The 24,160-nt window shown below is 34.5% G+C and overlaps 1 protein-coding gene across 8 annotated transcripts in view; it reads right to left on the bottom strand.

Annotated features, from left to right (window-relative positions):
- Positions 1–24,160, bottom strand: part of Ncoa6 (nuclear receptor coactivator 6) — a 100,346-nt gene that overhangs the window by 62,109 nt on the left and 14,077 nt on the right. For 4 of the 8 annotated variants that reach the window (XM_047541469.1, XM_047541472.1, XM_047541473.1 and 1 more), the window contains exons 2-4: positions 20,633–20,702; positions 8,165–8,269; positions 3,036–3,317 (exon numbers count right to left, since the gene is read on the bottom strand). In XM_047541469.1, the coding sequence (XP_047397425.1) occupies positions 3,036–3,270 (235 nt within the window). In that variant the 5' untranslated portion in view covers positions 3,271–3,317; positions 8,165–8,269; positions 20,633–20,702. Of the gene's footprint in view, positions 1–3,035; positions 3,318–4,238; positions 4,365–8,164; positions 8,270–20,632; positions 20,703–24,160 lie in introns of all 8 variants that reach the window. The other 4 variants (XM_047541466.1, XM_047541467.1, XM_047541468.1 and 1 more) reach the window with 4 other exon arrangements.

Genomic DNA, 24,160 nt, shown 5'->3' with positions numbered 1-24,160 from the left:
AGAAGAAGATCTACAAGCAATCAACAAACATATGGAAAAATGTTCAACATCTCTAGTAATAAGAGAAATGCAAATCAAAACCACCCTAAGATTCCATCTCACCCCAATTAGAATGGTGATTATCAAGAATACAAGCAACAACAGGTGTTGGCGAGGATGTAGGGAGAAAGGTACACTCATACATTGCTGGTGGGGCTGCAAATTAGTGCAGCCACTCTGGAAAGCAGTATGGAGACTCCTTAGAAAACTTGGAATGGAACCACCATTTGACCCAGCTATCCCACTCCTTGGCCTATACCCAAAGGATTTAAAATCAGCATATTACAGAGATACAGCCACATCAATGTTCATAGCTGCTCAGTTCACAATAGCCAGATTGTGGAACCAACCTAGATGTCCTTCAATTGATGAATGGATAAAGAAAATGTGGTATATATATATACAATGGAATATTACTCTGCCATAAAGAATGATAAAATTATGGCATTTGCAGGCAAATGGATGAAACTGGAGAATATCATGCTAAGTGAGATAAGCTAATCTCAAAAAACCAAAGGAAGGATGATATCGCTAATAAGTGGATGAGGACACATAATGTGGGGTGGGAAGAGTTAGTGTTAGGTTTAGAGTTAGGTTTAGGGAGGGGGGCAAGAATGGAGGAAGGAAGGACTGTATAGAGGGAAAAGAGGGGTGGGAGGGGTGGAGGGAAGGGAAAAAAATAACAGAATGAATCAAACATTACCCTATGTAAATTTATGATTACACAAATGGCATGCCTTTACGCCATGTACAAATAGAGAAACAACATGTATCCCATTTGTGTACAATAAAAAAAAAAAAAAAAAGTTAACCGAGAAAGTAAATGCTTTCTATAATGACATTTTACAGATTATAATGCAAATACCACATCCAATTAACTGATAGAAGTTTATATCAAAATACCAAGACAAAATAATTTTTCCTTTGGTTATGAACTCAAATTTTCCATATTTTTTTATTGTTATATATACTGATATTAAAAAAAAGGTCATATAGGAGTATCTTTTCTAAAAATCAGAAATACCTATGGAAAGAAGTATCTACATGTTGCCAAAAGCCCCTTCAAGTTCTTAATCCATTATACACAGAAAGCTAACTTATTCAGACACAGAGCTCTAATGTAAAAAATAGAGACCATTTGGTGTAAGGGCACTGAGATAAACAATCATAGGAATCTAAAAAGGATTAAACAATATTAAGTTCAGGTCTATTTTATAGGTGAGGAAATTGAGACCTAGAAAGGCTCAATGATTTCCCCAGAAACCTGTGGCTACCTAGTAGCATCAGAGATAGCATTAAAATCCAGTTTCGATCCTCAGATCAACTTCCTTTCCATGGCATTTAAACCTCCAAACAGCAGAAGTCAGGAAACTTGGGATCCTTGTTCCACAGAGCATAAGCTAGTCTACAGGGCTTCTTCCCAATCTAATGAGTATTGAAATCCTGGATATTTTCTACAGAAACATCACATTTACTTATGAATTTATCACTTGTGAATAGGGCTGCAGGAAAATCCTTATTTATAACATAATTATAATCCATCAAAAACTTTTAAATTTCCATCATATATGAGAAGATGTGACTTAAAATATTTTAAATTTTATTATTATTTTTTGTGCCAGGGAGTAAACCCAGGGGCGGGCCACATCCCCAGTCCATCTCCCTAAGCCGCTTAGAGTCTCGTTAATCCGCTGAGGCTGGCCTTGAGTTTGTGATCCTCCTGCCTCAGCCTCCTGAGCTGCTGGAATTACAGGTATGGGCCACCACACCTGGCCTTAAAACATTTTTTAAACCAAGAATATAATCTAGTAGTAGCACTGTAAATCTAGATTTGGTAATAACTGAGTAATTTTTAAAGAACCAAAAATGGTAATTAAGAGCAATGAACAATTTTAGGTCTAGACAGGCCCTTATAATATTACACAGTATGATTATGATTATGATTATAATGATGGTAATAATGGCAATTTCAATACATAAAATTCTTTTATATATGCTAAATAATCCTTAACTATAAAGAGTCTTGTACAACACAGTAAAAAAAATCCCTGGAAAAACTAGGGCTTCCTTCCAAACATCAAATCTCAAAGAAAAACACCCTACATCTGAAAAATCTAATTAGCACTTAGCCTAATTAGGATTTGTGATAAAAGGCTAGGCTTTCCACTCTAATTGGATTGGATAATTTTGCTAACTAGAAAAGATGGTGAACGTATAAACAAAGTTTCAAAAACAAATGCCCACTATACCCAGACAAATTATCTAAATGTGTGAAGAGGGCAGATGGGAACTGTGGTGAGGTGACCTGCCCTAGGTAGAGTTGCTACTTGACACCATCTGGGAAAAGGAAGACCTCAGTGTTACCCGACCTTCCCATTTTTAATGATAAATTGAGAAATTTGGGTTTCAATATAATGAATCTTAATTTTTAAAGCACTGGTGATAAACTCAAAACATTAAAACAAAACACCCAACACTAAAGTGGTCTGTATAACACATGACTGCAGGATAGATCCAACAGGCTGTCAGTGACCTCTAATCTAAAATATAAGGGAATAAATTTAAAATATGTTTTAAGTACTTAAGTAGATACAGAGAATACTGAATTTTTCTAAGCTCCACAGGACCTTAAAGATCCAGTTTAACCCTGTCAACTTACAGGTAAGGAAACAGACCAGAGCATTAAACACGATAAATAAATTTGGGTCTTGAAAGTTAGTCCTGGCTGGGGAGAAAGCTCAGTCACTAGAGTGCTTGCCTTGTAAGCACAAGGCCCTGGGTTCGATCACCAGCACCCCCAAAAAAAAAAAAAAAAAAAAAAAGAAAGTTAGTCCCATCACTAAAAGAAGCACAATAGCATTTCTATTTTTAAAAACTCCTAAATTTCTAATTTGGTACTTACAATTAGCCTTTCAATCCAGTTTAACAAAACTTACTTTGTAAAATTCAGAACAACATAGAAGGGCAAGACGGAAACAATAATTAAAGCAAATTACCCATGTGTAACAAATTGGGCACATTCTTCAATATTGCATCTAATTTCCATTTGAAATCTTTATCATCTATATTTCCTTTGAAGGCCATAAAAATTGTGGAATCCTCCAAAATACTGTCACTTTTTGTGTCATCGTCTTCTAGTCCAGAGTCAAACTCCATCTCTGAGTCTTCCACTGTTGATGAACATAAGGAAGTATAGATGTCTTCTAAGTTAGGAAGGTCGTTCAAAACCATGGTGTATATTATTCCTGAAGCATATGCCAAGTGGACAATAAGAAAACCTTGGAAAAGGGAAGAGGATATGAGAAGAGTACTACATTGCATAATTATATATTCAACAATGTATAACCCATAGTTCAGTGAAAACTGTAATTTATTTATTAAATAATAAGGATAGTATTATAAAATTAGGAAATTAAAGAAAAGTTAAAACTATATAATTAAGATATTCTAAAATAATTCATTCATTATTTTTCTTTTTTTCCCAACACTGGGAAATGAACCCAGGGGTACTCTACATTTCTACCTGTACATTTCCAGTCCTTTTTATTTTTAATTGAGATAGGGTATTACTAAGTTGCCTAGACTAGCCTTGATCCTCCTGCTTCAGCCTCTCAAGTAAATGGGATTACAGGTGTGTGCCACCACACCTGATTAAAAATTCAATCTTAAGGTAACAGAAATAAAAATAAGTCATTAAGTCTCCCTTTATATGCTGTATGCTACTTTTTTGTAAACCCTAGAATATTAGGAGGCGTGTACAAAGGATTAAATAAAAACCATCTGAGAATCAATTTTTATAAGCCTTTGGTTGACCTCACAGAACAAGTGGCCCCCAAAGACTCCCCTTGCTCCTGTGCCAACAGTTTTAGAGGAGTCAAGCTTTCTTTCTAAAGCCTTCTTCTTTCTCCAACCTGCAAAGTACAACTAGACCCAACTGTAAGCATCTGGGTGATTACTGAAACTCCTGAATTCTTTTACAAAGACTGTTTTTTAAAGTACCAAGTGCTAACAGATTGCACCACTGGAGTTCCTCAAAGACTGTTTTAAACAACTCTTAAAGGGTTATTAATAGTGAAATGGCTAAAAGTAATAATTCAGAAACAACAAAAAGATTTTTAAATGCTTTTGTGAAAGGAGCACAAGTGGTTAGTACATGTTTATAGAGGCAAAGGATTATGTCCTGGACAGAACTAAATTACCTTTTAACTTTTAGATTTAAGGAAGTTACAATTTTTGCTGTTTTCAGTTTTGCTGTCTACTAGTGCATGTATTAAAAATCACTCGTATCAATTTCCTCCATTAGCTTTGGGATTGAAGATTCCACTCTTAACAGAAAGTGAATGATTAAATATTAATTATCAGCATTTGCATTATGCAAGAACCACATGAATATATAAGAATTTATACCAATTTTCTAATTTTAAAAATTCCTTATTAAACTATGACTTAAAAAAAAAAGGCAAATAAGAAAAAAAACTGAAAAAAAATACCCAAAGAAGTAAACAGTGATAGTGTTAGGTTGGTAGGATCGCAGATAAATTCCCTATTTCCCAAGTATGCTGAAAGTCATTAAATGCAAACTGAGGTGGTGTACGCCTATAGATACCTGTAATCTCAGTTACTTAGTTGGTTGAGGCAGGAGGATTGAAAGTTCAAGGCCAACCTAAGCAACTTAGTGTGACCTTGTCTCAAAAAAAAAAAAAAAAAAAAAAAATTTAACGGGGTAGGAACATAGCTCAGTGGTAGAGTGCCCCTGGGTTCAATTTCTAGTACTTCAAAAAAAGCAAAATATTTAAAAATTAAACTTAAATTTTTTAAAATAACTAAATAAAAAAGGCCTGGTGGACTGGGTATGTAACTCAGTGGAAAAGTGCTTGCCTAGTCTGCATGAGACCCTGGGTTCAATTCCAATACCACAAAAAGGGTGGGGGGACCTAAAGATGTAGCTCAGCATCAGGACATCCAGAATTCAACCCCCAATATCACCAGAAAACAAAACAATAACAGCAAGAAGAACAAAATAAAACCATGAAGACTGATATAATAGCACACATCTATACTCTCAGCTACTGGGGAGGCTGAGGGAGAATTTCAAGTCAAAGTCAACTGGGCAACTTAAAAAGACCCTGCCTCAAATAAAAAATAAAAAGGGCTGAGAATACAGCTCAGTGACAGAGCATCCTGAATCTGATCCCCAGTTCTGAAAATAGAAAGAAATGTCAAACTATGTTGTCATATGTATACTACATGTATTAAAGAGAATAAAGTATTTTTAAAAATCTGCCTTTTATTAAATAGTGATTAAACTTCAAAAGCACAAGCTTTTTAAAAGCCAATCTAAGCAATATTTGGAGAAAAAATTTTCTGTTGTTTAAGCAATATGCAAAAAATACTTGTACATTTGAGCAAAGCATCCTGTATTCTGGGAATCATATCCTTTTCTAGTACTGTAACGGTCACAACAGAACTGTGTGATCGTGGTTAAGAAACAACAGCGTTCAGAAAATACCTATATAAAAACTACTACCCTTTATTTAACTGAATTTTACATTCTAACAAACTTTAGATTAGAGGTAAATAAATGAAAGTTAATGAAGATTTTTTTTTTCTTTTTTTTTTGGTGTTCGGGATCAAACCCAGGACCCTGTGCTTGTAAGGGAAGCACTTCGCCAACTGAACTATCTCCCCAGTCCCATAATGAAGATCTTTAGGGCTTAAAAACTGCTGCTTGTGGGCTGGGGTTGTGGCTCAGTGTTAGAGTGCTAGCTTAGCGTGTGTGAGGCACTGGGTTCTAGTCTCAGCACCACATATAAATAAATGAATAAAATAAAGGTCTATCAACATCTTAAAAAAAACAAAAAAACAAAAAAACCCAAAACCCTGTTGTTTGGCAGGAAAAAGACTGATGATTGAAACTGCCTAAAAAGTTAGTTATTAGCAGCTGTTCCCAAGTTGGAATTGCTAAGAAAACAATTAGAAATTTAAGAAGGATTTTTCCAAAAGAATCTTTAACTGGAAAGGAGACCAATTAAACAACCTGACTTTGACAGTCACCTAATGAGGGTTTTGATTGTTTCATGAAGGCTGTGTATCCAGATCTGGAAAACTCTCTACTGGCAGACACACCAAGTCCTAACCCCCAAGTCAGGAATTACCAGTTCAACAATATCAAAGCAGTACACAGGTAATCACAAAAACAAAAAATATGCAAGTCGGTCTATGAAAAATTGCTGACCTTCCCTCCAGTTTTTAAAGAAACTTCTAGATAATGTGTTCATTGAGATAATATCCACTTAAAATCCAACCCTTAATAAAGGATTTAGTATTAAAATAAATGAAAAACTTTTCAGTGAAATGCAGTTCAGTTAACTACTCTAGGAAGAGAAAGCAGACTGTAGGTGACTGCTTTGTGAGAATCATTTGCTCATTTATGACATTTGTCACAACAGGGCATGTGTTATCGTCTGGACTTGCGAAGAATGACCACCATTTTGCTCATGCACATAATAAATTTCCAGATTACCTAATGATTTCACTTTTTACTCAGGCTCTTTTAATCTTTAATAAATAATTTAAGAATAAATGTGATATTCAGGAAAAATTTAAAAGGTAATCATATTATTTATCTTAACTTTCCAGTAAAAACAGTTTTAGGGTTCCCATATAGCTCCAGTTGATGAAGGAATCCCCTGGGAATCAATTACATTTATACAAGAAAGTCAACTTTCATGTAAAAAGAATGATTAGAAAAATCACAACTTTGTAACCTCTAATAAAATACTTCAGGCAAGGATCATGAATAAGGATAAAGCATTACATGAAAAACTGAAAGAGAAGTAAATATTCACATGATGCCAATATTCATTTGCTGCTGGCAAAGGGAAAACTGTAATGGAAAGAAGTGACTGTCACCATCTGAACACAATGATCGACCTCAGTATCTCAAGCAGAGAAACAATCAGAAATTATGTGCAATATTAAGTGCACAGAATTACCCACAATATATTCTTGCCCAAAATGTTTAAATCTAAGAAGTCTTTAACAGGAGTTAAAGGAAGAACTTAAATAACATGATGACAAATCCAGAGTTTAGGATTTCTACAGGAATATTTGCTTAGTCTCTTTAATAAAGAAAAAATAGTTAAGAACTGTTCTACATTAATTTAAGAGACTTGTTAAATGAATAGATGGTCATTCATGAGGTCTCAAGAAGCATTTCTGAAGAATACCCCATGTCAGTTTAAACCCACTATGACACAGCATCCAGGTAAGGACTGCAAGAATGTTATGAGTGCTATACTTGAAACCGTTAAGTTTCAAGAAAAAATGGTCTAATTTCTGCCGGGCTTTAGCTTAACTCCAATCTAAATAGCATCAAACCACGGATTGTATTGAGTTTGCAACTTTATATATATATATATTTTTTTTTTTTTTCTTTTTTTTTCCTTATTTTCTTTCTTTCTTTTTTTTTTTTTTTTTTGGGTGCTGGGGATCAAACCCAGGGCCTTGTGCTTACAAGGCAAGCACTCTACCAACTGAGCTATCTCCCCAGCCCCTATATTTCCTTATTTTCTTTTTGTTTTGTTTTGTTTTTTTAAGACAAGGATCTCACTATTTTCCAGGCTGGTCTTTAACTTCTGGACTAAAGTGATCCTCCCAGCTCAGTCTCCTGAATGAGAATTAAAAAGATTTTTAAGTAGAGATATATATTTAAAATCTATTATAGTTTCAATCAAGACACACTTTAATAATCAGTTATTATTTACTGTGAAATCTGAGATAACTCTATATAAAAAAGGTGAGAAACTACATTTTAAAAGTTTGTACTAGAAACCCTATTTAAAAACAGAAGAATGAGGGCTGGGGATGTGGCTCAGTGGTAGAGGGCTTGCCCAGCATGCTGGAGGTCCTGGGTTCAATAACCAGACCACAAAAAATAAAATAAAATAAAATAATTTAAAAATAAATAAAAACAAAAGAATTACATTTGCCTTTTAGTCAATGGCTCTAAAAAGAAATATGCATTTTAGACAGTTTCTCCAAAAAGAAAGACAATACCTGAAAAACCAGAAGAATAAACATTACTTTGGGCCTTATCTACTCTCCCCCATAACATTTTACTCACCAAAATGTCTTTCTTAATTCTTATCATTTATCCAGGTCACCTTCTAAGTCCAAACGAGTTGGCATTTTTAGGGCTTATATTTCAAGACAGCAGCCAAATCAGATTCTAAAACAAGAGAAAGAGGGGGAAAGAGAAAGAATATAAAAATAAAATAACAGAATTTTTCATCTTTAGAGAATGGTACAATAGTTTTCTTTAAGTCTACAATGAATATCTTTTTCTGAGATCTTAAACCACTCATCACTAAGCATTCAGAATGTGGAGGCAAAAAAACTCAGGAATTTAACACTGGCTTCATTTTTAGAATCAAGAGGCCTTATGCCTTCTTTCCTAAATCTGTCAAATTAAAATGAATTAACATCATACCACAGTGTTTGGAGATACTAGGAGCCAAAACCAAAATAGTTGGTATATACACTATATACAAACAAGATCCATATCTTCTAATAAAACTTCAAATTTATTTTTAAACTTCATGAGTACGAATGTAAGTTTTTTCCTATGTATAGTCATAACATCTATACATTATATTTTTCATTAAATCTTCAGTTTATGTTGTAAAGTATTCTTTGTGGCAGCATAGAAATTCAGCACAGAAAATGCATTACTTTGGCACACCTCAGAAAAAAATTTCCTATTTTAATAAGACAACATCAACAACATCTTTAACTTGGGTGTTATGATTTTATATTACTGCCAAGTACTAACTTTCTTTTTTGCTTTTTAAAATTTTATTTATTTATTTGTAGATGAACACAATACTTTATTTATTTTTATGTGGTGCTGTGGATACAACTCAGGGTCTCACATGTGCTAGACAAGCACTCTACCACTGAACTACAATTCAATACTGACTTTAAAATCTTGAAATTTTAGATAGATATATGTACTAGTAGTTAACAAGTAATAATTAGAGAAAAAAATTCCTTAATTATTTTTTAGTTCAAGAAAAAGGTATTTTTAAAGTCAGGCCATAAAGATCATCTCAATAAACGTAAAAACCAACAACAGGACAATCAAATACTCTGATGATAATGCACTGAAATTATAAATTCAAAATAAAATCAAGAAGCTGGGTGTGGTGGGATACACCTATAATCTCAGTGGCTCAGGAGGCTGAGGCAGGAGGATAGAGTTCAAAGCCAGCCTCAGCAAAAGCAAGATGCTAAGCAACTCAGCGAGACCCTGTAACTAAATAAAATACAAAATAGGGCTCAGTGGTCAAGTGCCCCTGAGTTCAATCCCTGGTATCCCCTACCAAAAATAAATAAATAAATGAATAAAATAAGATCAAGAAATAAAGGCCTTTCCACTGTAAAACAGCAACAAAACCTTTGGACTTGGGTTTAAAAAAGTACAAATCAGAACTGCAAATTTCTAGAAAATCATAATACCTACATATAGAAACCTAAAGAATATAGCCAATTCAGTGAAGAAAATTCATAGCCATAAAATACCTTTATTGGGAGAACAAAAAGAAGGAAAATGAATGACTTAAATACCTGACTCAAAGTTAGAAAAAAGTAATAAAGTGAACTGACAGAAAGCAAAATGAAAAAATTAACAGATAAAATAGCAATCAATCACTGGGAGAAAAAGTAAAATAGTTAAACATCTAGTTAATTAAGTAAAAAGAGAAAATTCAAATACGTAAAATGACAAGCCACAGAAATAGAGGAAATGAAAGGGATCACTGAGATTACTTTGCTCAAGCTTTTATAGTGATAAATATGCTAACACCCCCATGAACCATATACAAATTTAATAAAAAATACAATTACCCCTTTAAAGAATATATGTCTAATGACCTTCCAGAGCATGCGCGCATATATATATGTATATATATATATACACATATATATATGTATATATATATATACACACACACATTTTTTTTTTTTTTGATACCGGGAATTGAGCCCTGGGGTGCTTAAACACTGAGCCACAGCCCCAGTTTTTTATTTTTATTTTGAGACAGGAGCTGGCTAAGCTGCTTAGGACCTCATGAAATTGCCGAGGCTGGTCTCTTACTTGCAATCCTCACACCTCAGCCTCCCAAGTCACGGGGATTACAGGCATGAGTCACCATGCCTGGATCGGAGCATATTAAAAAAAAAAAAGAAAATTGCAGGCAGAGAGCTACAAACCAATCCCTCCTACAATGAGAAATTCTAAATCAAAGTTTAAATACACTCTGACAGTACATTAAAAGATAATAATAAAGCGGGCTGGGGCTGTAGCTCAGTGGCAGAGTACCTGCTGAGGTAGTTTTTTGCTTTTTTTTTTCTTTAAAAAACTTTTTTCATACATGCTTGTAGGCTAATAATGACTGTCTCAATCTACCACCCTTCCCATCCTCATCTGCCCCAGCCCTCCCCTCACTCCTCTCTGCATAATTCAAAATTCCTTCATTCTTCCCTACCCACCCTCCATTATGGATCAGCATCTGCTTATCAGAGAAAACATCCCGCCTTCAGTTTTTTTGGGATTGGCTTATTTCACGTAGCATGATGTTCTCCAGTTCCATCCATTTACATGCAAATGCCATAATTTCATTCTTCTTTAAGGTTGAGTAATATTCCATTGTGTATATGTACCACATTTTCTTTATTCATTCATCTGTTGAAGGGCATCTAGGTTGGTTCCATAGTTTTGCTATCATGAATTGAGCTGCTATAAATATTGATGTGGTTGTATCACTATTGTATGCTGACTTAAGTCCTTTGAGTATAAACCAAGGAGTGGGATAACTGGGCCAAATGCTGGTTCCATTCCAAGTTTTCTTAGGAATCTCCATACTGCTTTCCAAAGTGGTTGCACCAATCTGCAGTCCCACCAGCAACGTATGAGTGTACCTTTTCCCCCACATCCTCACCAACACTTATTGCTTGTAATTTTGATAACTGCCATGACAGGAGTAAGATGAAATCTTAGAGCAGTTTTGATTTTTATTTCTCTAACTGCAAGAGATGATGAACATTTTTTCATGTTTGTTGATCAATTGTATTCTTTCTTCTGTGAAGTGCTGTTCAGTTCCTTAGCTCATTTATTGATTGGGTTATTTGTTTTTTTGATGTTAATTTTTTGAGTTCCTTATGTATCTTGGAGATCAGTGCTCTATCTGAGGTGTGTGTGGTAAAGATTTTTTCCCATTTTGTAGGCTCTCTCTTCAAATTATTGATTGTTTCCTTTGATGACAAGAAGCTTTTTAGTTTGAACCCATTCCATTTATTGATTCTTAATTTTACTTCTTGAGTTTTAGGAGTCTTATTAAGGAAGTCAGGTCTTAAGCCGACATGATGAAGATTTGGATCTACTTTTTCTTCTATTAGGCACAAGGTCTTTGTTTTAGTGCCTGTGCCTAAGTCTTTGATTCACTTTGAGTTTTGTGCAGGGTGAGAGATAGAGGTTTAGTTTCATTTTGTTACATATGGATTTCCAGTTTTCCCAGAACCATTTGTCGAATAGCCTATCTTTTCTCCAATGTATGTTTTTGGCACCCCTTTGTCTAGTATGAGGTAACTGTATTTATGTGGGTTTGTCACTGTGTCTTCTATTTGTACCATTGGTCTACATGTCTATTTTGGTACCATGCTGTTTTTGTTACCATTGCTCTGTAGTATAGTTTGAGGTCTGGTAGTGGGATGCCTCCTGCTTCACTCTTCCTGCTAAGGATTGCCTTGGCTATTCTGGGTCTCTTATTTTCCCAAATGAATTTCATAATTGAGTTTTCTATTTGTGTGAAGAATGTCATTGGGATTTTAATAGGAACTGCATTGAATCTGTGTAACACTTTTGGTAGTACGGTCATTTTGACAATATTAATTCTGCCTATCCAAGAGTATGGGAGATCTTTCCATCTTCTAAGGTCTTCTTCATTTTCTTTCTTTAGTGTTGTATAATTTTCATTGTAGAGATCTTTCACCTTTTTTTGTTAGATTGATTCCCAAGTATTTTATTTTTGTTAAGGCTATTGTGAATGGGGTAGGTTTCCTAATTTCTCTTGTGGTGGATTTGTCACTTATATATAGAAATGCATTTGATTTATGGGTATTGATTTTATATCCTGCTACTTTGCTGAATTCATTTATTAGTTCTAGAAGTTTTCTGGAGGAATTCTTTTGATCTTTCATATATGGAATCATGTTGTAAGCAAATAATGATAGTTTGAGTTCTTTTCCTATTTACATCCTTTTAAATTTTTTTCGTCCGATTGCTCTGGCTAGGGTTTCAAGGACAATGTTGAATAGAAATGATGAAAGAGGGCATCCCTCTCTTTTTCCAGTTTTTAGCGGGAATGCTTTCAATTTTTCTCCATTTAGAAAGATGTTGGCCAAGGGCTTAGCTTTTATAATGTTGAGATATGTTTCTACTACCCCTAGTTTTTCTAGTGTTTTGAACATGAAGAGGTAAGAGGCTCTGTATTTTATCAAATGATTTCTCTGTCTATTGAGATAATCATGATTACTGTCTTTAAGTGTACTGATGTGATGTATTATATTTATAGATTTCTGAATGTTGAACCAACCTTGCATTCCAGGGATGAACCCTATTTGATCATGGTGCACTATCTTTTTAATATATTTTTGTATGTGATTTGCCAGAATTTTATTGAGAATTTCTGTGTCTCTGTTCATGAGGGATATTGGTCTGAAGTTTTCTTTCCTTGATGTATCTATGTCTGGTTTTGGTATAAGGGTGATACTAGCCTCATAGGATGAGCTTGGAAGGGTTCCCTCCTTTTCTATTTCAAGGAATAATTTGAAGAGTATTGGTGTTAATTTTTCTTTGAGGGTCTTGTAGAACTTGGATGAGAATCCTTCTGGGCTCTTTTTGGTTTGTAGGCTTTTGATGGTGTCTTCTATTTCATTGCTTGAAATTGACCTGTTTAAATTGTGTATGTCCTCCTGCATCAGCTTGGATAAATCATATGTCTTTAGAAATCTGTCAATGTCTTCAAGTTTTTCTATTTTATTTCAGTATAAATTTTCAAAATAGTTCCTAATTATCTTCTGTATTTCAGTAGTGTCCATCAAGATAATTCCTTTTTCATCACAAATTTTAGTAATTTGAGTTTTCTTTCTCTTTGTTAGTGTGACTAAGGGTTTATCAATTTTAACGATTTTTTTCAAAGAACCAACTTTCTGTTTTGTCAATTTTTTTGAATTGTTTCTTTTGTTTCAATTTCATTGATTTCAGCTCTGATTTTAACTATTTCCTGTCTTCTGCTGTTTTGGTTTTGATTTGTTCTTCTTTTTCTAGGGCTTTGAGATGTAATGTTAGGTCATTTATTTGTTGACTTTTTATTCTTTTAATGTATGAGTTCAATGCAATGAACTTTCCTCTTAGCACTGCCTTCATAGTGTCCCAGAGATTTTGTTATATTGTATTGGTATTCTTGTTGACCTCTAAATATTTTTTTTTATTTTCTCCTTGATTTCTTCTTTTATCCATTCATCATTTAATAGTATGCTAGTCTCTAGGTGTTGGAATAGCTTCTACTTTTTATTTTGTCACTGATTTCTAGTTTTGTTCCATTATGATATGACAAATGCAGGGTAGGATTTCTAATTTTTTGTATTTGCTAAGAGTTGCTTTGTAGCATAACATATGGTCTATTTTAGAGAAGGATCCATGTGCTGCTGAGAAGAAAGTGCATTTGCTCAATGATGGATGAAATACTCTATATATGCCCGTTAAGTCTAAATTATTGATTGTATCATTTAATTTTATAATTTCCTTGTTTAGTTTTTGTTTGGAAGTTCTATCCAGTAGTGAGAGAGCTGTGCTAAAGTAACCCAGTATTATTGTGTTGTGATCTGTTTGATTCTTGAAATTGAGAAGGGTTTGTTTGACATATGTAGATGCTCCATTATTTGGGGCATATTATCTTTACAGTTGTTGTGTCTTGTTGGTATATGATTCCCTTAAGCTGTATGAAATGTCCTTCTTTATCCCTTCTAATTTTGATTTGAAGTCCACTTTGTCTGATATGAGGATGGAAACCCCTGCTTATTTAAGCAGTCCATATGATATGTTTTTTTCCCAATCTTTCACCTGTGGATGTCTTTTCCAAGGAGGCGAGTCTCTTGAAGACAGCATACTGTTGGGTTTTTTTAAAAAATTTAATCTGAGTCTATGTCTTTTGATTGATGAGTTTAGGCCATTAATATTCAGGGTTATTATTGAGATATGATCATTTTGGTTGATTTTTGGTTTTTAACTTGACTTAGCTTCTCCTTTAATTGATCTTTCCTTTAGTACAGTTCCTCCCTTTGCAGATTTTCATTGTTTTGTTTTTTCCATTTCCTCCTCATGGAATATTTTGCTGAGAATGTTCTGTAGTCCAGGTTTTCTAGTTGTGAATTCTTTTAACTTTTATTTCTCATGGAAGGTTTTTATTTCATCTTCAAATCTGAAGTTTAATTTTGCTAAACAGGCTTATTTTACCATTTCAATGATGGACAATGGGGGAAGAGAAGGAGTGTAAGATGTGATATTTATGGGGGAGAAGGAGAGAAGATAGAGGTGAAAATTTATAGTAAGAGCAAGGGAGGAATTAACAGAGGTAGGCTGTTAGTATGAGAGAAGTGAGAAAGAAACTAGGGAGACAGGTAAGTGAAAAGAAAAATTTTTTTAAGTAAAAGTATAGGAATACACAACAAATCTGTCATATAGTATTCAGACATCCCATTCCTCAATAAATTGATGCATGAAAAATATTTGGATTCAAAGATGGTAGAGGTATGAGACAGAGGGCGGAAAAAAAAAAAAAAGGAGAAAACTCAATGGAAAATTGAACGACTGCTTCCGTTGGCTTTCAAAACTTTTCTCTGCTTCCCTTCTTTACCAATAGATGGGGCTGTCTAAAATTTGATGTCAGCTCCAGTCCAGTGAGTGCTGGACCGGTTGGGCAGGTGAGAAGACAGCAAGATGCCCTCACATCCTCTTAAGTCTTCCCACCGGATGTAGCTGGCTCCTTCCGTCCCTGCACAGGTCAGGACTCACTGGGCTGAAGAGAGCCCAGTTTTCTCCAGTTTATTCATCCTGTGCTCCCCCTGGGCAACTGCCCCTAGTCTTCAGCTTTCCATACGATTGCCAGATCCAGCAGCAATCGGATGAACCTGGGCTTCAGAGGCACTAGGTTTGATCCTTAGCACCACATAAAAATAAACAAATAAAATAAAGACATTCTGTCCATCTACAACTACCAAAAAAAAAAAAAGGTAATACATCATGATAAAGTGAAGACTGTTCTACAAGTTTAAGGAAGGCTTGGTATTAGGAAATTAAGGGGAAAAGTTATATGATCCTCTCCACAGAATCTGCCATTTGAAAAATGGCAAGAAATGTTCAAGAAACATTCTTGATAATAATTTTTTTTAAATGTCACATATATTAGTATATAAGTGCTTCCTTAACATGATAAACATAGCTTCTCAGCCCAGAAGTCAGGGGTGGGGGGTATAGCTCAGTGGCAAAGTACTTGCATGCATGAGGCCCTGAGTTCATTCCCCAGGAGCACCACCTCTCCCCCACCAAAACAGAGCCAATAGCTTGCTTAATGGGGAAAGACAAGAAACATTTGTCACTAAAGTCAGGAAGAAGATAGAGACCCTTGATGTATTATTAAATATTGTATTAGAGGTATAAAGTAAGTGAAATTGAACAAGAGAAATAACGATACAAAAATTGGAAAGAATGTAGAATGATCACTATTGGTAAATGACAAATTTATATTCTAGAAAATCTTAAGAAAACCAATCAAGAATCAGTAAAAATAAGAAAATTCCATAAAGTACCATGGTACAAAATTAATACACGGAAAAATATAGTTTTTGTTACATATGAAGTCACCAATAGGTAGAAAAACAATCTCATTTATAATTGACAAAAAAGATAAATTATTAAGGAATAAACTAAAACAAAGGGTAGAGCTACAAGAAGAAAACCTAAAAAATACTTACAAAGGACACAAACACTAAAAAGACTGGAATAAACAAATTAATGCCCCAAGTTCTTGGATAAAAAGATTGATAAATATTAACTCCCAATTTATAATTTAACAATCTCAACAAAAAGACTACCTTGCTTTTATTTATTTGGTTCTGGGTACTGAACCCATGGACTTCCTCATGAGAGGAAAGCACTCTACCACCGATGTATATGCCCAGTCCTTATTTTTTTTTGACACAGGTCTCACTAAGTTGCTGAGGCTCGTCTGGAACTCATGATCCTCCTGCCTGAGCACACACACACACCCACCCCACTTCCCAGTGGCTGGGATTACAGGGAAGCACCTCTGTGCACAGGTAACTTCCTTTTTTGGTACAGGGGTTGAACCCAGGAGCACTTAACCCCAGCCTCAGTCCTTTTTTATATTTTATTTAGATACAGGGTCTCGCTGAGTTGCTAAGTGCCTCACTAATCTGCTGAAGTTGGATTTGAACTCATGATCCAGCTGCCTCAGTCTCCCTAGCAACTGGTATTACAGGCTTGCCCATCACCACCACATGCACTGGTAACTTCCTTTTTTTTTTTTTTTGGCGGTGCTGGGGATTGAACTCAGGGCCTTGTGCTTGGCACTCTACCAATTGAGCTATATCCCCAGAGCTAAGTAACTTCCTTTTTTAAAGAGACAAACTACCTGGCTCTAAAGTTCATATGAATATAAGTAAAAGTAAGGACTGAAAAAGAAGATTTATCAGATATTAAAACATATTATGAAGTCTTAATAGTTAAAGCTGTTATATAAACTGGCAGGATACCAATGAAACAAATTCAAAATTCTAAGAATGACTAAAATGTATACAGAATTTCAATGTCTCATAAAATTGGAGAAAAAAATTGATTTTACACTAAATGGAATAGGGACAACCAGGTAGCCATCTAGAAAAAAATGTAAAATTAGATCTATGCCTCACACTGCACAACAAAATAACTCTAGAAGGATAAAAAACTTCAATGTAATATAAATGAAACCCTAAAAGTATTACTAGAAAGCACAAAAGAATTTTTTGTAAACTTAGGGTATGAAAGAATCTTCTAATTCTGACTCGAGTCATAAAAGATTGATAAATTCAAATAAACAAAAAAAAATTCTACAAAGCAAAAAACCATCTTGAAGGACTGAGTATAAAGCTCAGTTGGTAGAGTGCTTGCCTAGCATGCACAAATCCCTGGGTTCAATCCCCAGCACCAAAACAAACAAACAAACAAAATCTTGAATCAAAACCAAATGATGGGCTGGGGATATAGCTCACTTGGCAGAGTCTTGCCTCACAAGCACAAGGCCCTGGGTTCAAATCCCCAGTACTGCAAAACAAAAAACAAAAAACAAACAAACAAACAAAAAAATGACGATCTAAGAAAAAATATTTATATTCCTATCAATGACAAAATGGCAAATCTGAGAGGTGAGGATGTGATTACACAGTACTATGCTTGCCCAGCATGCACAAGGCCTGAGCTTTAATCCCTACACTGTACTGAAAAAAAAAAAAAAAAAAGTATAAATCTCCTAATATATAAAACATATTATAGAAAAAAAATGTTCAGGTATGTGTATATGTGTTACATGTGTGCATATATATGTTTATAAGATAAAAGGATCAACAATTTGGACAAATTATTGCACCTAAAATTGGGAACAGAACATAATCAGAAACTTCAGAAGAAAGAAAATACAAATGAAATTTAAACATATAAAAGATGTACAACCTCACACATAAGAAGCAAAAACCATTTTCACTCATCAGATTAGCAAAAATCTGAAAATTTGATAATGTGCTGTCTTGGCAAGGTTATGGAGAAAACAAGCATTCAAATTCACTGTGGATAGTAGTGTAAAACTGGTTTTAACACCAGGATAATATATATCAAAATATCAATTATATATACCACTAACAAAGCAATTCCACTGTTGGTGATCTGACAGATATACCTGTCAACAAATAAGATGACATGTGTACAATGCTATTCACTACCATATTGTTTTTATCTAGATGTCTACCAACTGGTACTGTTTAAATCCATAAAAATGAAATGTAAAAAACAGAAATGAAAAGAAAAAAAAAAGAAAAGAAATGCAGCAAGCAAGAACAAGAATGTTGTCTGTCCTATGTGGAAAGAGTTCCATGTTGTTGGGAGAAAAAAAAAGAGTAAATCATTAAGCACATTATGCTATTTTTTTGTGAGAAAATAATGTTCTACAGGTAAATTACTGAAACTAAGGTGAATTTGGAGCTTCCTGAATTCTGCAGTAGCTAAAACTTACAGAAATATTATTATATACCAGGCACTGTTCTAAGCACCTTGCATTACTAATTCAATTAATCCCTTAAACACCACCATGAAATAGCTTCTATTACCCCCATTTACAAATGATGAAACTGAAAGCACAGAGATGTTAAGTAACTTGCTTAAGATTATACATACAGCCAAAGTGTGTCATGATTTGAGCCCAGGCAATTCAGATTCTAAAAGCAGGGCTCTTCACTAATCTCCAAAATTTAAAAGAACTTATAAAACTTTACACCAAAAACACAAAGAACTCAATCAATAAATGGGCCAAGGAACTGGACAGACACTTTACAGAAGATATATAGGCGATTAATAATATATGAAAAAGTGTTCAACATCTCTAGTAATTAGAGAAATGCGAATTAAAACAACTCTAAGATTTCATATTACTCTAATTGGAATGGCTATTATTAAGAACACAAACAATAACAGATGTTATTACAAGCAAAAGTAAGTGTTGGCATGGACATAGGGAAAAAGGCACACTTTTACATTGCTGGTGGAGTTGCGAACTGGTGCAGTCACTCTGGAAAGCAGTGTGGAGATTCCTCTGAAAACTTGGAATGGAACCACCTTTTGACCCAGTTATCTCACTCCTCAGTTAATACCCAAAGGACTTAAAATTAGCTTAGTACAGTAACGCAGCCACATCAATGTTTATAGCAGCTCAATTCACAATAGCTAGATTGTGGAACCAACATAGATGCCCTTCAACAGATGAATGGATAAAGAAACTGTGGTATATATATACGCAATGGAATATTACTCAGCCACAAAGAATAATAATATTATGGCAATTGCAGATAAGTGGATGGAATTTGAGAATATCATGTTAAGTGAAATAAGCCAAGCCCAAAAAAACCAAAGGCCAAATGTTTTCCCTGATAAGTGGATGATGATATATAATGGGGGTGTGAGATGAGAGAAGAATGGAGGAACTTTAGATTACTTAGAGGGAAACGAGAGGGAGGAGGGGGAGTATGAAAAATGGTGGAATGAGACAGACATCATTACCCTATGTACATGTATGATTACACAAATGGTATGAATCTACATTGTGCACAACCACAGAAATGAAAAGATGTACCCCATTTGAATCAAAGTGCAATCTGTAAAAATAAAAAAGTAATTTTAAAAAAGGCGGGGTTCTTCACTACTACATCACACTATATATATTTGAATATTTGGTAAAAGCTACTCTCAGCTCTTGAGAGACTGATGATTTCATTCATTCAACAAATATTTAAGTATGCACTACATGCCGGGTAGTGTTCTCAATGCTAAAGATACAATGATGAAAATACAGAAACAGCCCCACCTTTTATGGAACTTATATAATAAGAACCTGGGCTTAAAGCACATGATTCTTAGATTGAAATATTTATCCCCTTATTTATACATTTATCCAAATACATAGGGACAGGGTGGTGGGGAGTCACTAGTTGCAAAGTGACTAGTTCTGCTATAACTAGCTAGAGCACTGGTTCCCAACTTTTCAGCACTTGAGAATCACCAAGGATCCTTTTAAAATTACAAAGCCCAAGCCAATTCCATACACCTAGGCAAATTAAATCACAATCTGGACAGTGGGGGACAGAGACAAAGACATCAGTAGTTTTCAAGAACCAACTGTAATATGAAGAAAAGTTTGGGAAATCGCTGAGCTAGAGTTTTTAATCTTTCTGAGTAATGGTAAAGGTCATTCTTGATAAAACAGAGGTAGCTGAATTTAAACAACAAATATATCCACTTGCCCTTCTGAGATCTGTTAGGTAGCTCCCCACTCCACCCTATGTTATAAATTCTGAGAACATCAGAAAGGGCCAAAAATTTTTCTTTTCTGGATTTATTTGTACCTCCACTCCATTCCTTCCAAAGTCATGGACAACTGAGAATTTTACCTTTTTGTCTTTTTCTGGTTCTTTCCATGAAATCAATAAAGAATTCCACCATGTTATACACATTCAACACAACTGACTGCTTTTTTATTAAGCAGCTCTTATTTAGTTGGTTTGGACCCAACCCACAAGCCCTCTACAGTTTGCCAAAGTAAAATACCCTATGAATTCATGCTAAGATCAAAATAAATTCTTTTTAAAAAGTCTATTTCTGATTCAAAACTTTAATCAATAAAACTTTCATTTGTATTCTAGGGAAGCAACAGACCTGTTTAAGAACTCTCTGACCACTCTCAGAAAAGAGAGTCAGTAGGACCCCTCTCCATTCCTCCCAGGACCTAGACAAAAAGGGAAAAAGGCAAACAGGAAGAAGAGAACATCAGAAGAAAAGACTAAACATAAACCCAATAAATCTATTTAAGTAAATTTGTGTATCTGGCTAAATTCCATCTGTCATTGTTTCTTAAAATGTTATTCCAGAAAGAGCTGTAAAAGATACAAGATGATCTCTAGTTCACTGGTTTTTAACAAAAAAAGCTTATTATAATCCCCAATAAAGCTCAAGACATTTTCAAAATACCTCTGTATTGGTTACAAAGTGTATTCATTTTATAATTCATTATCCTTATGGTTTGTGCACTCGTCTTTATTTGTGTTATACTTTTTAAAAAACAGATACAGTACATGTGTCCTGGGCAGAAACTCCTATAGATTCTAATTAAGTAGTAAGTCCCACAGAAGTTTTGTGATTTGCCCTAGTTCACATATGTTTAGCTACAGATCTAGTCCTTCTTGTCATTTTTCTTCCACTTTAAAACTGAAAATGTTGACATCATATTTTAAATTTAACATTTATTCTCCTACTTATGCTCTGAAAAAATTACATTACAAATGACAACTGCAAAAACAAGGAAACTAATTAATGAAAAACACAGATGTCCCACGTTCACAACTGCACACTATCACAGCTGTTTCACCATCCACATGAAAAAACTAAGTCTAATGCCATGCAACCATTTCCTAATCTGGGTATCCATTTTTTTTGCTGCTCTCAATAATATGTTAAATAATATGTTACATTATTAGCAGTAAAATCAACTAGGTAAATATGCAGAATAGACTAGCATTATTTATAATAATGAAACATAAGGTGCAATGGAAAGAGGAGTAGGCTGAGCATGGCAGGGTGGGTGTGCCCTGCAATCTAATGTGGACTTCCTTAAAACTGTATAATTTGGGGCAGGACACAATCTCTCTGAGTTTAGGAATCTTAAAGTTTAAAATGAAATGACAGTTCACCAGAGCTAGAGTTAAATAGAATCTCTCCATTTAGATATAAAAAAGCTTAAGGATTATTTATCAAGAAATTTAATTATTCTTCAGTGCCAGTGGGAGTAAGAACTGTGACAACCTTTGAGAAAAATCAATCTTGGAAGTTTATAATAAAACTAAAATAAACTGACCTTTAACCCACATTTGGGGGTGTATCCTACAGAAGTAAAAGCTCCATTTCCTAAAAATATATGCACAAGAATGGCTACTGGGGCATGGTGTGGTAGCCCAAACCTACAATTCCAGCTACTTGAGAGGCTGAGGCAGAGGGATAAGAAGTTTGAGACCAGTCTGGGAAACTCTGCACAACTCTGTCTCAAAATAAAATTTTAAAAAAGGTTGGGGAGACAGTTCAGCACTTGCCCAGCATGTGGGAGGCACTGGGTACCACCTCCAGTACTACCAAAAAAAAAAATTTGAAAACACACAGAGCAAAAAAACTATATAATCAAAATATTATGCACCTAGTAAAAAAGGGAATTAGATATTTCCTTAATGATTTAGAAGGAAATGTATGATGTCCTAAAAAGTTTTTTAAAAAGTTGTAGAACAATGTGTTATACCATTTCATAAAATAAGAGAGAAAATAAACCAGTATCTATATTTGTATTTCTAAGAGCACAGAGAAAAATCTGGCAGAATCACACTAGCTACCTGGGTAGCTTGGAGGCTAGAAGTGGAGAAGAGGAGGTGGTTGGAATTTTCATTATAACTACAGATGATATTCAGTTTGTTGCAATAAACATACAGTGAGTTTGTGGTTTGAAAGGAAAATCCTATTTAATTCATAATAGAAAAGAAATAATAAAAAATTGATTATAGAAATAACAGAAGAAATAGTTATATGAAATTGATAAAGAATTGTTATATAAAGAACAGCTAAATGAAATACTCAGGAATAAAACCAAAGTCCAGGTGCTTTTTGGGTGAGTGTGTGAAGCAATTTTTATGAACTCAAAATTTACCCCTATTTCACAAAGAAAAATAAGTTTTTTACTCAAGAGTTCTATATTTTTTAGCTTGTCTGCTTAAAATGGTCTTTTAAAAAAGCAAACACAAATCATCACAAAATCCTGTCAAATAAATGTCTGCTATTTTATTGTTGCAATCTGTAATTCTTTTTTTTTCCTTGGTTAAATTTTATTTGCTTTTGGCTATATCCTAACACTTCAAATTTATCTTTTTTAACAATGCACCATTCTTTTTATTTTTTAGTTGTATATGGACACAATACCTTTATTTATTTTTATGTGGTGCTGAGGATTGAGCCCAGTGCCTCACACATGCCAGGAAAGAGCTCTACCCCTGAGCCACAATCCAGCCCCAACAATGCATCATTCTTTGTTACATTAAATAAAATTTTACATGCATAGTACAAACATAAAAGGGAAACAACAAATCTATACTGAATGAAAGGTCAAATGATATGAAAAATAAGTGTTGCAGATGAGCTATATTTATTATTACTTGAAAAATGATCACCACTGATAAAAATTTTTAAAAACATATTTGCTAGTCACACACTCAAAAGCAACTTTACAATGGAGTTCTCATAATTGCCACCTTAACCCTGTGATCAAACTTATCAATGTAATGTACAAAGCTGCTCCCCCTGACCTTTCGGGTGCAGCCATTTTCCCCGCCTCCCAACCACTTGTCAATCTGTGAACATCCTAGCTAGCTATTGGTTAATCGGTCAGCTTGCAAGTATCCTTCTCTGATATTGGTCCCCTGTTAGCCCAGCGGAGTTCAACTGCTTTACTGTAGCTACCCTGCCATCTTTTCTCATCCTTCTGTCTCTCCTCCTCACTTTCTCTATCGTGCTGGCTTTCACACTCTCTCTAGCGTGGGCCCTTTCTCATTCTCTTTCTTTTCCTCTCATTTTCTCTCTTACCCTGCAGGGAGACACTCTGTTTGCTTAATAAACTTCCTTATGTGATTTCCCGTGTCCGGCATGGTATCCGTGGGATCCCTTACATTAATAACAACAGGATGGACAGACAGCTGGGGCTGTGGCTCAGTGGTAGAGCACTTGCCTGGTACATGTGAAGCACTGTGTTCAATCCTCAGTACCACATAAAATATAAGGTTAAAAAAAGTAAGCAGATTAAACTCATCTAAAAAACAATGGGACAGACATTGTGATATGATGCAATGTGAAGAATATTTGTCAAAATATATAACCAAAATTGAATGAAGTCTTTACAATCTAATGCATAAGTTTTTAACCTTCCAATTTAGGAAAATACAAGGAATAAAGAAACAACTTAAAGGCTACGAAGAAAAAAAATATCAGGTGAACCCAGAATATAGGAAATTCAACAAGAAAACTACCCTGATGTCATCAATGCCATGGAAAAAAGTGGAGTGGGTACATACAGGATATAGGAAGCACTCTATGTTAAAAAAATAAAATAAAAAGACTATAGGAAGGGGCTGTAGGTGTAGCTCAGTGATGGAGTTC

The sequence above is a fragment of the Sciurus carolinensis genome, chromosome 2, assembly GCF_902686445.1.
Source record: "Sciurus carolinensis chromosome 2, mSciCar1.2, whole genome shotgun sequence".
NCBI classification, from domain to species: Eukaryota; Metazoa; Chordata; class Mammalia; order Rodentia; family Sciuridae; genus Sciurus; species Sciurus carolinensis.
This window is presented reverse-complemented; position numbering and strand designations above follow the sequence as displayed.